The sequence below is a fragment of the Monodelphis domestica genome, chromosome 3 (assembly GCF_027887165.1).
Source record: "Monodelphis domestica isolate mMonDom1 chromosome 3, mMonDom1.pri, whole genome shotgun sequence".
Lineage (NCBI taxonomy): Eukaryota > Metazoa > Chordata > Mammalia > Didelphimorphia > Didelphidae > Monodelphis > Monodelphis domestica.
The window spans coordinates 486,207,959-486,221,228 of record NC_077229.1 but is presented as its reverse complement, the minus strand read 5'-3'; the positions used below and the strand labels follow the sequence as shown (position 1 = coordinate 486,221,228).

The 13,270-nt window shown below is 37.3% G+C and overlaps 1 protein-coding gene across 12 annotated transcripts in view; it reads right to left on the bottom strand.

Moving 5' to 3' along the window:
* The window catches only part of ARHGEF28 (Rho guanine nucleotide exchange factor 28), a 373,512-nt gene that overhangs the window by 83,222 nt on the left and 277,020 nt on the right, over positions 1-13,270 (bottom strand). For 11 of the 12 annotated variants that reach the window (XM_056824748.1, XM_056824754.1, XM_056824753.1 and 8 more), the window contains 5 exons: positions 10,457-10,597; positions 8,815-9,062; positions 6,324-6,446; positions 4,194-4,311; positions 929-1,183 (listed from right to left, as the gene is read on the bottom strand). In XM_056824748.1, coding sequence (XP_056680726.1) covers positions 929-1,183; positions 4,194-4,311; positions 6,324-6,446; positions 8,815-9,062; positions 10,457-10,597 — 885 coding nt within the window. The remainder of the gene's footprint in view (positions 1-928; positions 1,184-4,193; positions 4,312-6,323; positions 6,447-8,814; positions 9,063-10,456; positions 10,598-13,270) is intronic. The other variant, XM_056824751.1, reaches the window with a different exon arrangement.

Here is a 13,270-nt window from a genome sequence, read left to right as displayed (position 1 = left end):
GTTGGAATATGATGAATTTTTATATCAACAAAAATAAACCCAATATTAAATTTTAAACATTAATAGATAGTTCTTGCATTTTAGATTTTATGTGTCACATTCCTAATCTAAGGCAAAGCCTGTCCCTATGTTTTCTGTTTCCCCATCTAAACCTTTCATATATATATATAAACACACACACACACACATACACATATATAAATGGCAGCAGGCTATATCTTTTTTTTTTTTAAACCCTTACCTTCCATCTTGGAGTCAATACTGTGTATTGGCTCCAAGGCAGAAGAGTGGTAAGGGCTAGGCAATGGGGGTCAAGTGACTTGCCCAGGGTCACACAGCTAGGAAGTGGCGGAGGCCAGATTTAAACCTAGGACCTCCCGTCTCTAGGTCTGGTTCTCAATCCACTCAGCTACCCAGCTGCCCCAGGTTATATCTTTAAAACAAAATGCATATTTGAGTGTGATGGTTCATAAAAATTACTTATATAATTTATGAGGAAATTTACAAAAAAAAAACCAACACTTTGCTGAACAAAAAAGACTTTTGCACCAATAATTAGAGTTCTGTAATTCTAATTCCTACTTCATATTCATTTCAACACTGAAGAAACCAAGAATTCATTTGTAGGGTATACTTGTATGATCAATGCAGACCCTAACTTCTATACTTAGAAATTCATAAAGCATCCCCTTGTTTTGGAAGCTAACTATAAAAGCTCTCACTTGGGAAAATAAATCACCTCCCACCCATATTGGGGTTGTTTGAATTCATAACTTGATCTTCCATACAAGGACACTTAAAATTATACCAACTATTTTATGACCACACGTGTATAGGTGGTATCATTTTTCATTTAAAAGTCAGCTTTCTGCTAAATTAATAACAAGGTCAGAGAAGTTCAAGGAATTGGTATGCAGAGATATTTTACCTTTGAATCGGCCTGTTGCAGTCTTCCAGTAAACAAGACCATCATATAACAGGGTTCTTTCTTTACTTATCAGAGCTTGCTTCCTAAAAACGTGGCCATTTTTAAGCTTTGTACAAGTTTTGTTTTCTATTTTATTCAGGATCTCCAGCCATTTTTGCTTTTTTTCATACTCGTTGACTGTTAAATCCACTGCTGCAATCATGTCCTTAATTAAGCAAAGGGCTTTGCACAAGTCTTTATGTTCTTCAGTTCCTTCTGTATAAAGCCAAGAATAAACACAGTAAAATTAATCATCTTTATCTAAGAAAAAATATTGTGTTCTTCAGTACTTTTAATTTAGTTAAATATATTATCTGATAGTTCTATTGCCACAAGGAATATAATGAATTCTTTCAAAATTCCCTATTATAGAATCATAAGAACTCTAAAAATGTAATTTTGAATGGCTGCCATTGTTAACTTAAATATCAAGAAAGCTACAGAAATGCCTATAAAGATTTTGAAGTCATTAATCAAAGATTAGAAGCAGACAATTGGTTGATAAACAGAAAAGTGGAGTTAGCCCCCCTTCCACCTTTCTAAATCCTGTCCATTTTTAATTCTCAGCATCAACATATCTGTCCTTATTATAATTTCTCCAAAAGGTAACGCAGATCAAGCATACCACTGGTCATCTTCTATCATTACTACCACTAATAATGAGTTGCATTTATGGAACATTTTATTGGTTAAAAACTATTTCAGTCCCATGATTCCTATGAGGTACTATTAGAGCTGTTTATGCATTATAGTTTATGCTTTAGTTTGACCCATCTTTGTAATTGGTTGTTATTCAGTTGTTTCAGTCATATCCAACTCTTTGTGATCCCATTTGGGATTTTCTTGGCAACAACACTGGAGAGGTTTGCCATTTTCTTTTCTAGTTCATTTTACAGGTGAGTAAACTGAGGCAAACAGGATTAAGTGACTTACCCAGGGTCACAGAGTAATAAGTATCTGAGGCCAGATTTGAACTCAGGAAGACAAGTTTTCCTGACCCCAGGTCCAGTGCTGACCTTTATAAATAAATGGGTCAATTGTTTCTTCCGGATATCATTCTACTGAAATGGGCAGGGAGGCCTTATCTTTTGACTACCTTAATGCAACATTGATCTGTACGCATATTGTGTCACCCAGTAGACTGTAAAATCCTTAAAGTCAGGAATTATCTGTATGTTTTTATTTCCTTAAACAGAGTAGACCCAGACTTGACTCAAAAGGAGTGCTGCCCAACATTGTAATTTGTTGCGATTTTCAGTATCTTCCTATTTCTTAGCCAGTGAGTTCTGAAGGGTTTGGGGCCATTTACAATTTGTTCCCAGAGTACCTTTTTTTTTTTTAATTTCCTGCTACTCCTTTCCCAATAATCTCCACCCACTATTCTCTGTCCCTCAACATGTACCAAATGTGCCCACCTCTAAAATGAAGCCAGATAGCTAGATGGTACAGTGCTGAACCGGGAGTCAGGGAGACTCATTTTCCTGAGTGGAAACATGACCTCGGGGTTTCTAGCTGTGTGACCCTGGACAAGTCACTTTAACCTATTTGCCTCCCTTTTTTTCATCTGTAAAATGAGCTAGAGAAGGAAATGACAACCCATTTCTGTATCTTTCCCAAGAAAACCCCAAAAGGGTTCACAAAGAGTCAGACATGACTGAAACAATGATAATAACAAAAATGTGAAGGTACTCACTATCTCTGCCACCTAAGGGCATCCTTTCTCTACCTGAGATATTAGCATCACCTGCTAATACACCTGTAAGTGTATAAAGGAAGCTGTTATTCATATTGTCTTTGTTCAGTCCTTATATCTTAGAATCAATACATTGTATTGGTTCTAAGGAAGGAACCTCTTCAAGGAAGAAGAGTGGTAGGATTAGGCAATGGGAGTTAAGTGACTTGCTCAGGGTCACACAATTAAGAAATGTCCAAGTTCACTTTTGAACCCAGGACTTCCTGACTCCAGGCCTGACTTCTCAATCCACTGAGCCACCTAGATGCCCAAGCTCCCCCAAGAATTAACTAGCCAAGGGACGAGGACCTGCACTAGAAGTCTGGCCACTAGGTTATAAGTTGTTCTGTTGAGATTGTTTCTTGGAATGGTTTTGTTTTGAGGGGTCTTTTTTTGGCCACAGAAAACTCATGAAGATACCCTAAGGCATGGAAGGGTTATCATCTGTGCCAAAGGAGGAAACCACTCCACCAATGAAACAGATTTGACTGACCAAGAGTTGGAGGAAAGCCAAGCTGAAGGAGAGACTTTTCTTGGTGGTTTTGTGAAAAAGAAAGTAGATTTTAAACAGTTGTCCTCCATTCATCTCTCTAACAGTCTCTCTGTCACAGTTTGTGACAAAACTGATTATTTCCATAACCCTCCTAATTTCTCCTTGTAGTTTAGGGAAACTCTCATCCCTCTTACCTCAGTTTCCCATCCTGTTATCCCAATAAACCCCTTACCTGAGAAAGAAAACTAGAGTATTTTAGTCCACTCAGGGGGGAGGGAGGAAGCCAAAAGGCTTCCAGAAGTGGGTGGTTAAGGGAGGGAGTGAGGGAGGAAGAGGTTAGGAAATAGATTGATCTACTAGTCATCAGTAGGGATCAGTAGGCAAACCCCAGAGCATTTCCCTGTACCAGCAGTGTCTCTCATCTCTCCACCATTGCAAATAGGCAGATGTGCCCCCATACTTAGTAGGAGCTCTCTCTAGTAAGCCAGAGCATTCAGTCATTGCAACAAGTAATTGTGTCACACAGATCATCCTTTCTATTTCAGCGTTCTCCTCATGTCCATAACTCCTTGGACTGGAGTGTCAGAAGCCGCTCCTCATAACAATAGCTCTCTGCCTAACGTTTTGGTTGAACTTTGGCAGCAGGGTAAGAACGGAACAGTTTAATAACTGGCAAGTGGGCTGGGACAGAGGAAAGAGGAGGATTAAGACAATCCAGATGCAAGCATAAACTTGGTGGGGAAAACGAAGGTCAGAGGGAATGAGGCACTGGACTCCAGGGGGATAAAGTCTGGTGTGGTCAAATTGGGGCTATTTGGAATGTTGGCTAAGCACTCTAATCCCTAAATACTTGCCGTACTAAATCCAAATGTACAGACTTTTATATACTCTATACTTTGTGAACCAGACACAGCAGGAATTTGTACGCTTTCAAGATGCAATCAAATTTCAGAGTATGTGAATAAGAAGGATAAACATTTCCCCCTGAACTTGCCACTTACCCTTGGAGTATTGTAGAATCCTTTCCACTAAAACTGGGTATTTTGTGATACGCTGAGTGACTAATAGAATACACTCTGGAATTCCACGACGTCGAGCCAAAAGGTTACTGTTTCGCACCTGAATATATACATAAGTTCATTTAAACCACACACTGTATGTTTTATTAATCTCTAAAACTTTAGCTTAACATTACAAGAAATACATTATAACAGAGGTAAATAAATATTTGAGTTGGCTACACCATCTTTATTTTTAAAGGGTGCATTCATGGAATGCTATAACATTTCACTTAATATTCTCATGATTTCCCAGATGATAATTCTCTTCCCAATATGTTTCCTCTCTCATTAGAATGTAAGATCTTTGAGAGAACTGTCTCATATTTACGTTTGTATCTCTACCACTTAGCATTGTATTTAGCACACAGCTAAATGGTGCAGTGGTCTGTAGTTAGGAAGATTCCTCTTCCTGAATTCAAATCTAGACTAGAATACTTATTGGCCATGTGACTCTGAGCAATTTATTTAACCCTCTTTGCCTCAGTTTCCCCATCTATAAAATGAGCCTGAGAAGGATTTGGTTAACCATACTAGTATCTTTACCCAAGAAAACCCCAAATAAGTCAAAAAGAGACAGATACAACTGAAAATGGCAAAACAATAACAAATACTTAATAAATGGTTTTTATTCATTCATGAGAAATTTAGAGGTTTTAATTTTGTCTGCCTTATTTCTAATTCAAGAAAAGTGAAAATTCCTAAAAGCAGTGATGTATATAGCCCATGTATAATTTTTGTGGTTAGTTCTTCATTTGGCCCAGAATAATTTCATGTAATTATATCTTTGAGCTGGAGCCTGATGATGATTAGCAATTTTAAAGGCTTAAAAAGAGACAGACCTTTAAAAAGATAAGAAAAACAAAAATGAAATTTACATTTTAAGCTTTACTGAATCTTATTTCCTATTAGCTTCTCCTAAAGCACTAACATCCAAGTACTTTAATTTTAAAAAATGAAAAATCAGAAGCAGGGTTCACCCTGAGGTTACTATATTTTTGGCTGTGCATGTACTGAATATTTTCAGTTCACCTTCTCTTAAAGGAAGGTTTTCCTTTAAAAAACACCAGGAAAAATCTTCATGCTATCATGAGATATAACAAATTTATAGCCGAATAGGATCTTAGAGACTATCTTGTCTAACCTGAGCATTTTACAAATAAGGACATTGAAGCTCAGAATGGTTAAGAGATTTACTCAAAGTCATGAAAGTAAGGTTTTAAACCCAAGGACTTTTGACTCCAAATCCAGCCTCCTTTCCACATTTGTTGTTTAGTTGTTTCAATCACATCTGACTCTTGATGACCTCATTTGGAGTTTTCTTGGCAAAGATACTGGACTTATTTACCATTTACTTCTCTAGCTCATTTTACCAATAAGGAAACTGAGGCAAACAGGGTGAAATGACTTGCCCAAGGTCACATAGCAAGTAAATGTCTATAGCCAGATTTGAACTCAGAAAGATGAGCTTTCCTGACTCCAGGTCCAGCATTCTTATCCACTGTACCACTTAGCAGCCACACTGCTTCATGAACTAGGGAAGGATGGGAAACAATGATGGAGAAAATTCACTTGCCTTGTAGACTACTGTTCTAAACCTAGTCTATGAGGGGAGCAGGAAAAACATCAAGATTAGCTAGCCTTCTCTGCTCAGTTGTCAAATCACCCAGGCCCACACACGTCTTGAACATTCCAAGAACATATTCTACGTGCTCGTGACTGTGCAGGCAGATGGAGAAGAAATGTAGCATGTCTGTACTATAAGCCAGGATTACAGATTCACCCAGAAGTTGAGAAAATAATGAGTACTTTTACAAATATAAACCAAATAAGCAAAGGAAATTGGGAAGAAAATAATCCTGTAATAGGGAGAAAGAAAAGCGCCCCCTTCATCTAAGCCACAAATCTTCTATTTCCTTCTCATTCCCCTAAAAATACCACAGGAAGTAGAAACTGGAGAGACCCTAGAGGAAACATACACAAATGATAGTCCCACAGGCTGCAACAATAACTTATTATTACCACACAATAATTCATTTTGACACATAACAAACAGGATTGTAAGATACTCACTTTGATGAAATTCTGAAACTTTTTGTTCTGCTGCAACTCTTTGAAGAGACTGACAGCTTCTTTATGATGGCTACAGAATTCTCCATATATTTTCTTCATTGTAGTTGCATTTTCTTCTGAAAACTAATGGAAATGTAAGTTAATGATGGTTTACAAATCTGGTAACTTTCAAAACTGAGAGAAGGGGGGCCAGTGGACTTAAATGCGTAAACCTTAAAGCCAGGAAGATCTCAGTTTAAACCCTATTTCTGACACAATCTATCTGGGTGACCATGGGCATTTGTTGAACCTTGCAGAGTTCTAGGACTCTCATTAAAGGGAAGTTCCCAAAAAAGTGTTGAGCTGCTTGGCTAGCCATTTTTCCTCCCTATAGCAAAGACTAAAATCACACAAGTGTCAAGTACCAAAGCTGGGATTTGAACTCTGGTCCTCAATTTCCAAATCCATCATTTTGGCAATTTCACCTCTGCTTATCTATAAACAATAAATATTTTCAGGGATGTGTGACTTCTAAAGGACATTTTGTCATTGTTTTTATAAAAAAATTATTCTATCTCTCATATCCTATGCAATGAAGATAGATCACAATAAAAAATACAAACAGATGTGTTTCATTCTGCATCTAATTGGTCTACTACTGGTTTCTTCTATAAATGCAATTGAGGTGATCTGACCTGTATAGTATATCAATCTCTCTGGAAGTTCCTTTTCCAATACTACATTTTCCCCTCTATTTTTTGAGATGGTAAGCTTGTATCATCTTCTTTGACATTTATCAAAGTAATTTATCAAGGACTCAAGTTTTTGAAATTTTCTGTTGCCTTTGATTTCCACATCCTTTGATTTGTTAAAAAGTTACATCTCTCTTGATTGAAACCGTTTCATGGTTCTGTCTTTTATCATCTGTTATTTCAGTTTAATAACTTTAAAAATAGTTTTAGAGTCATTGTCATTACTTTTATCCATTTCCCTTTTGGGGGGAATCAACAGATCAGAATGTAGCTGGGTAATCCTGAACAGTAATGTCTTCTAATTTTTTTATCTTGCCTTCTAATTTGGCAATAGACTAATAGATCTAGAAGTAACCCTCAGAAGTTACATTTAAATCTCCACCTTTTACATATTAGGAAAATTCATACATGAAGGAAACTGAATAGAGTACTGTACCTAAAATTAGGAAGATCTAAGTTCAAACAGCCTCAGACACTTAATACTCATGTAACTAGTGAAGACACTCTGTTTTCTGTAGTAAAGTGGAGAAAATAATATGAACTTCCTCTCAGGAAGGTGTTGTGAGAAGAAAATGGGATAATATTTGTACAGCACTTTGCAAATTTTAAAGTACTATGTAAGGGCAGTTAGGTGACCCAGCAGATAGAGCACCAGCCTGGAGTTAGGAAGACTTACTTTCCTGAGTTCAAATCTGGCCTCAGACACTTACAAACTGTGCCCTGGGCAAGTCACTTAACCCTATTTGCCTCATTTTCCACATCCATAAAATAAGCTGGAGAAGGAAATAATAAACCACTCCAATATCCCTGCAAAGAAAACCCCAAATGGACACAACTGAAACAACTGAACAGCAACCACCTCTGGCTCCAGAATCATCCTCTACAGTATATGCTGAAGCCTAAATTACAATCATCTTCATCGTGATATGTTGGCCTATATTTTATAGTGAATTTTATAGCATTTCAGATTAGACCAAGTGTTCCCTGAAAATGATGTTTCCTTTGAGTACAAGATGAAAGAATTCTGTCAATTCCTCTGCATACCAATTAGTGTCAATAATGAACCCCTTAAAATGATTGCATTATTCCAGTTCACAGTGTTTTTCCATTGAGCAGAAACCAATTACCATACTTCATATATAACTGTAACTTCTAATATTATTAATTCCAATAACAAGGCCACATAGTGGAGAACATGATTTGCAAAAATTGGGACCTCCTGACTTTATTAAAAGAGTCTATAAAAAGCCTTTCCACTTAGCCACATCTCATTTGGGCTTTCTCATTTAATATGTAGCAAGAATCACATCAATATGATTGAGTTCCTATAAGGATATTTCAACTCATCAGACACCAAATAGGTTCTAAATTCCTTTGCCTATAAAAGGAAGAGATTGAACAAGATGGTCCATTTACTAAGACCCCCTTCCAAGTCCAAAATTCTATGATGCTTTTAATTTCACCATTATATCAATCATCACTTTTATAATATCTCTGCGGAGCTTGAGGAAGAATTTTGTCCATATGTATTACTTGTGAGGATAGTAGTGAGGACAGAGTAAGAAAACAAAGCCTGAGAGTAACTAATGGACTAGCAAAATAGCCTAGCATCAGCTTTTCAAGCCAACAAAAAGGAGAGAAAGTTTCTTAAACTCCTATTCATCTATCCCATATCTTTACAGGTAGAAGAACTCTGAAAACCATTAAGAATCTAAAAATGGTTAACATTTTTTACCCACAGGCATTTAAATTGTTTTTACCTGTTGCACCAGGATATCCCCAATTCGGTTGATGACAAAATTTCTGTCACTATCTTCACAGGATTCCTGCCTCCTCTCCTTCATGCTATAGAAGAAATGCCTATGAACCTCTAGTAACTCATCTAAACAGGGAAATATTTTATCCACGGTACTGTGATCAAGCTGGAGTTCTTCCTTCATTCCTTTTCTAAATATTTCAGACATGATGAGCAGGGTCTGGATGTGATGCATTTCAGTTTGCATCAGTTCTGTAACAGAAAAGAAGCAGAAATCTTAGACAGAAATGTTTGTTTCATAGTTGCACTGGACTGCATGGCATCGTATTCCCTAAACCATTCAAAGAAAGATTCTGATGCATCACTGAAACATTGGGCACTTGCTTCCATGGGAGAAATAAGTATTGATCCAACATTTTATTTAAAGCCAAAAAAATATTAATTTTCCTCTACCAGAAATAAAAACACACAAGTACATATTGAATGTATTATATCAGGATGCATTATGTCACTACCCCCAAAGCCTGTAACTATCAGACCTGAAGCCAGTATCTAAATCATAAATCTTCTTTTTGGGGGGAGACTACTACGTATTCTTCCTATCAGCCCTTAACAGATTCTGTTATTTATGTAATAGCCTTTGTTTTTTACCAAAAGTCCATTTCCCCCAGGGGAAAAAAATTTCCATGAGAGAGAATAGAAAATAATTCAAAATAAATGAAGAGGTCAAAGGCACAAATTCCTGAGCATTGGTTTTTTCAGATCTTCATTGTATAAGGTGTGTCAATTTGATATTCTCAGTTTTCCACAGAGATTCTACAGTCCCAGTTTTGAAGATGAGATAAGATTAAAAGCTTCCTTTCTTAGCATCCAAACCGAAAGTAAAATTCATTCGTTTGCACTAATTTGGCATTTATGATCATGTATCCTGGACCTTACAGAAGTTTATCATCACACTATGAAAAAAGAACTAATTAGAAAGATTAATGACTTAAAGGAAATTTACAGAGAAAGTATTAAGTGAATAAAATGCTCAGCATGGATTTGTAAAAAGACAAATTTTGCTCTTATTTGAAACTAATAATAATTCAAGAACTCTGTGCTTGGCAAAATTTTGTCAGCTAGTAGGTATTCTAATTATATGAACTAAAGAATCAAACTGCATTTCTGTAAAATTTCCTACATGTCAGATTTCTCCATTCTTTAGATTTTTATTCACTATAATTATTTTGAAGTAGTGAGGTATAAAGTAATGAAGTGAGGACAACTGGATGGTATTGGGGATAGAGTGCCAGAGCTATAGTCAGGAAGACCTGAATTCAGATCTGGGCTCAGAAACTAACTAGTTGTGTGACCTTGGGCAAGTCACTTAACTCTCTTTGTCTCAGTTTTCTCTTCTATAAAATGAGCTGGAGAAGGAAATGGAAAATCACTCCAGTATCTTTGCCAAGAAAACCCCAAATGGGGCCACTGAATAGTCAGATACAAGTGATAGGACTCAACAACAAAGTGAAGTGTAATCCACAAACATGAATTACAGTGAATTCTCAAATACCTCATGTCATGGAGGTGTCCAATTACACTTTCTACCTGGCCTTGATGCAGGGGTTAGTTTTCACCTACCACATATATCCAACAATGCTCACCAAAAATGACGTCCTGTCTTTTGATGACATCTTTTTCCTGCCTGCTGCAAAATGATGGCTCCACCACAAGACTCCAGGACTCGGCTTCGAACTCCTGTGCATCAGAGCTGAGGTCACTCCATAGAGATGAATCAACAACTTCTAGAAGAGATAGAAGCATGTCAGGAGCATCTACAGACTCAGAGTGATGGGCCTCTAGCAAGAAGTACCCTTCATACATAGATTTGTGCAGCCATTTCCCCCAACCAGTCAATGAACCAGAGCCAACCTGCTTAGAAAAGGCTAGTGACTTAACCAAATGATTTAAAATAAGAACTTGGGGACTCAAAAACTGGACCATACATAGATAATGCTAACCATGGGGATGGTGAGGGCCATAAAAAAGAGAAAAGAACAATTTGGTATTGAAATACTAGTGATGGGCCTCCGATGTTTCCCAACTGTGTGACCCTGGGCAAGTCACCTAATCCTGATAACCTAGTCCTTGCCCTCTTCTGTCTTAGAACTAATACTAAGAGAGAAGGTAAGGGCTTACTAAAAATAAACAAATATTGATATTGATTGGTATTGATGTATTGGTATATTGGTATTGATATTTTGAAATACACATATGAAGGAGTGCAGGTAATTATATATATATATATATTTTTTTTTTAATCCGCTTTCATGATCTCCAGTATTTGTGAAGCCCTTGCAGAATTTTGAAGCTATAATTTATTTCTCCCCTAATATTTTCCACCATTTATTTAAACACTGAATTTTGTCCTTGTCCAATTCCCAATTGATTTATCAGTTCATTGCTTTGCTAGTTTTTTCTAACATGCTCACTAGGCAGCAGCCAAATATTCATTATCATCTGCAATAATTTATTTTTCCATCACTGATAACTCTTGCAAAATACTATAAAAAACAATATTCATATTTGTCTAGAGATTATAGTGTACTTGGAAAATTCAAACACTTTTCTCTGAAGTTAGAAGAGGCAATGCCCTATAGATTGTTAGTGTCCCATTTGTAGAAGTCTTTAATGGTTCCCTTTACCAGCAAATAGTCATCCAGCTTATGTAAAAGACTTCTACAAATGGGACACTCACAAACTACCAAAGTACTTTTTTCTATATTGGGGTAGTTTAATTATTAGAAAGTAGCTACTTGTAGTGAGCTGAAAACTCTCTCCGTACAACTTTCACTGGTTCTAATTCTATTTTCAGGAATTAAAGAGAAAGAAAAAATGTATATATACATATAGATCTATGTGTATATGTATGTAATTTCTTCTTCCAGGTGACAGCCTGAAATGTTTGAAGGCTGAAATTACGTCTCCACTGTCTTCTCTCTTCCAGGTTCCTTAATCCTAATCCTGAAAGGACATGATATCAGGTATCCTTTCCATCTTCATTATTTTCCTATGGATATGCATCAGTTTGCCCATGTCCTTCTTTGAATGTGATGACTATAGACACAGCTAGGTGGCTTAGTGGATTGAGAGCCAGACCTAGAGAGGGGAGGTACCAGGTTAAAATCTGGCTTCAGACACGTCCTAGCTCTATCACTTTGGCCAAGTCACTTAATCCCCACTGCCTATCCCTTACCAGTCTTCTGCCTTGGAACCAATATGCAGCATCGATTCTAAGATGAAGACAAGGATTGCCCAGAATTAATAGATGAGGGTTGGGCTTTGTTTTATTGGCCACTAGGTTCTAATTTCTGTTGACATGTCTAGGATCTGTTAGATTCAACATATCCATGGAACACTCATACTAAAATACACACCTTGCCTTATTTGGTGGGAAGAAACGTAATACGTGCTTTAATAGGAAATAGACTTCAGACAAAGGTTCATGTCCTGCCAACTTCAGGAGAATCAACAAATTGATCAGGGGCTCCACTGATCCCCACTCCCGCATAATGAGGAGTTCACAAGACAACCCGAAAACAGGGATATGTGAGATCTGGGCTGGAATGTAAGCTCCTCCAAGGCAAGGGCTATCTTCATTTTCATCTTTGCAGCCTTAGCATCTAGCACAGTGACTGGAATGAAGGAGGCATTTCATAAACTCTTGTGGATTGATCCAAAGGGAAAGGAGGAAGTAGCATTTGATTTGAACTTTAAAGACTAGGTAGGAACATGAGGAAGGAAGCCATGGCAGGCACTGGGGATAGTGTTAGGAGGAAAGGGAGGGTCTCCCATGCCCATCTCTTTAGCAATCCATATAATGCTTTTAGGCCAGGCTATTGGGCTCCATTTGAGACTGGATCTTCTCACAAGTGGGTTCAAGGGGCCCCTTTTGGGAGTTCTGGTGTATTTGGAAAAGAGGGTATGTTCCAGACCCCATCAAAATTCTCTAAGCAGATAACTACTAGAGCTCCCATGGAATTAGGTAGTATCGTGGAGATAGCAAAGGACCTGGGAGTCAAGAAAACCTAAATTCAAATCCTACTTCAGACATTCACTAGCTACATGATGCTAAATAAGTCACCTAATTTCTTTGTGCCTCAATTTCTTTGTCTGCCAAATAGGGATAATAAGAGCACCCACCTCACAGGGTTGTTGTAAGGATCAAATGAATTAACATATGTGACGCACTTTGTAAATCTCAAAGCATTATATAAATGTTAGCTGCTATATTAGTTATCATTATCACGGGATGGTCCAGGCCAGTCTATTTTAGAGTATATTCTACCCCCATTTCACTTTAGACTTTGGTGTCTTCTCCCTTTTTCTCCATTTCTGAAAGTGGAGTGCTAGGGTCTAAGTCAGAGACCTTAATTGTGTTAAATTTCCATAGCACTATAGTCCCAATAAAGGAAAAA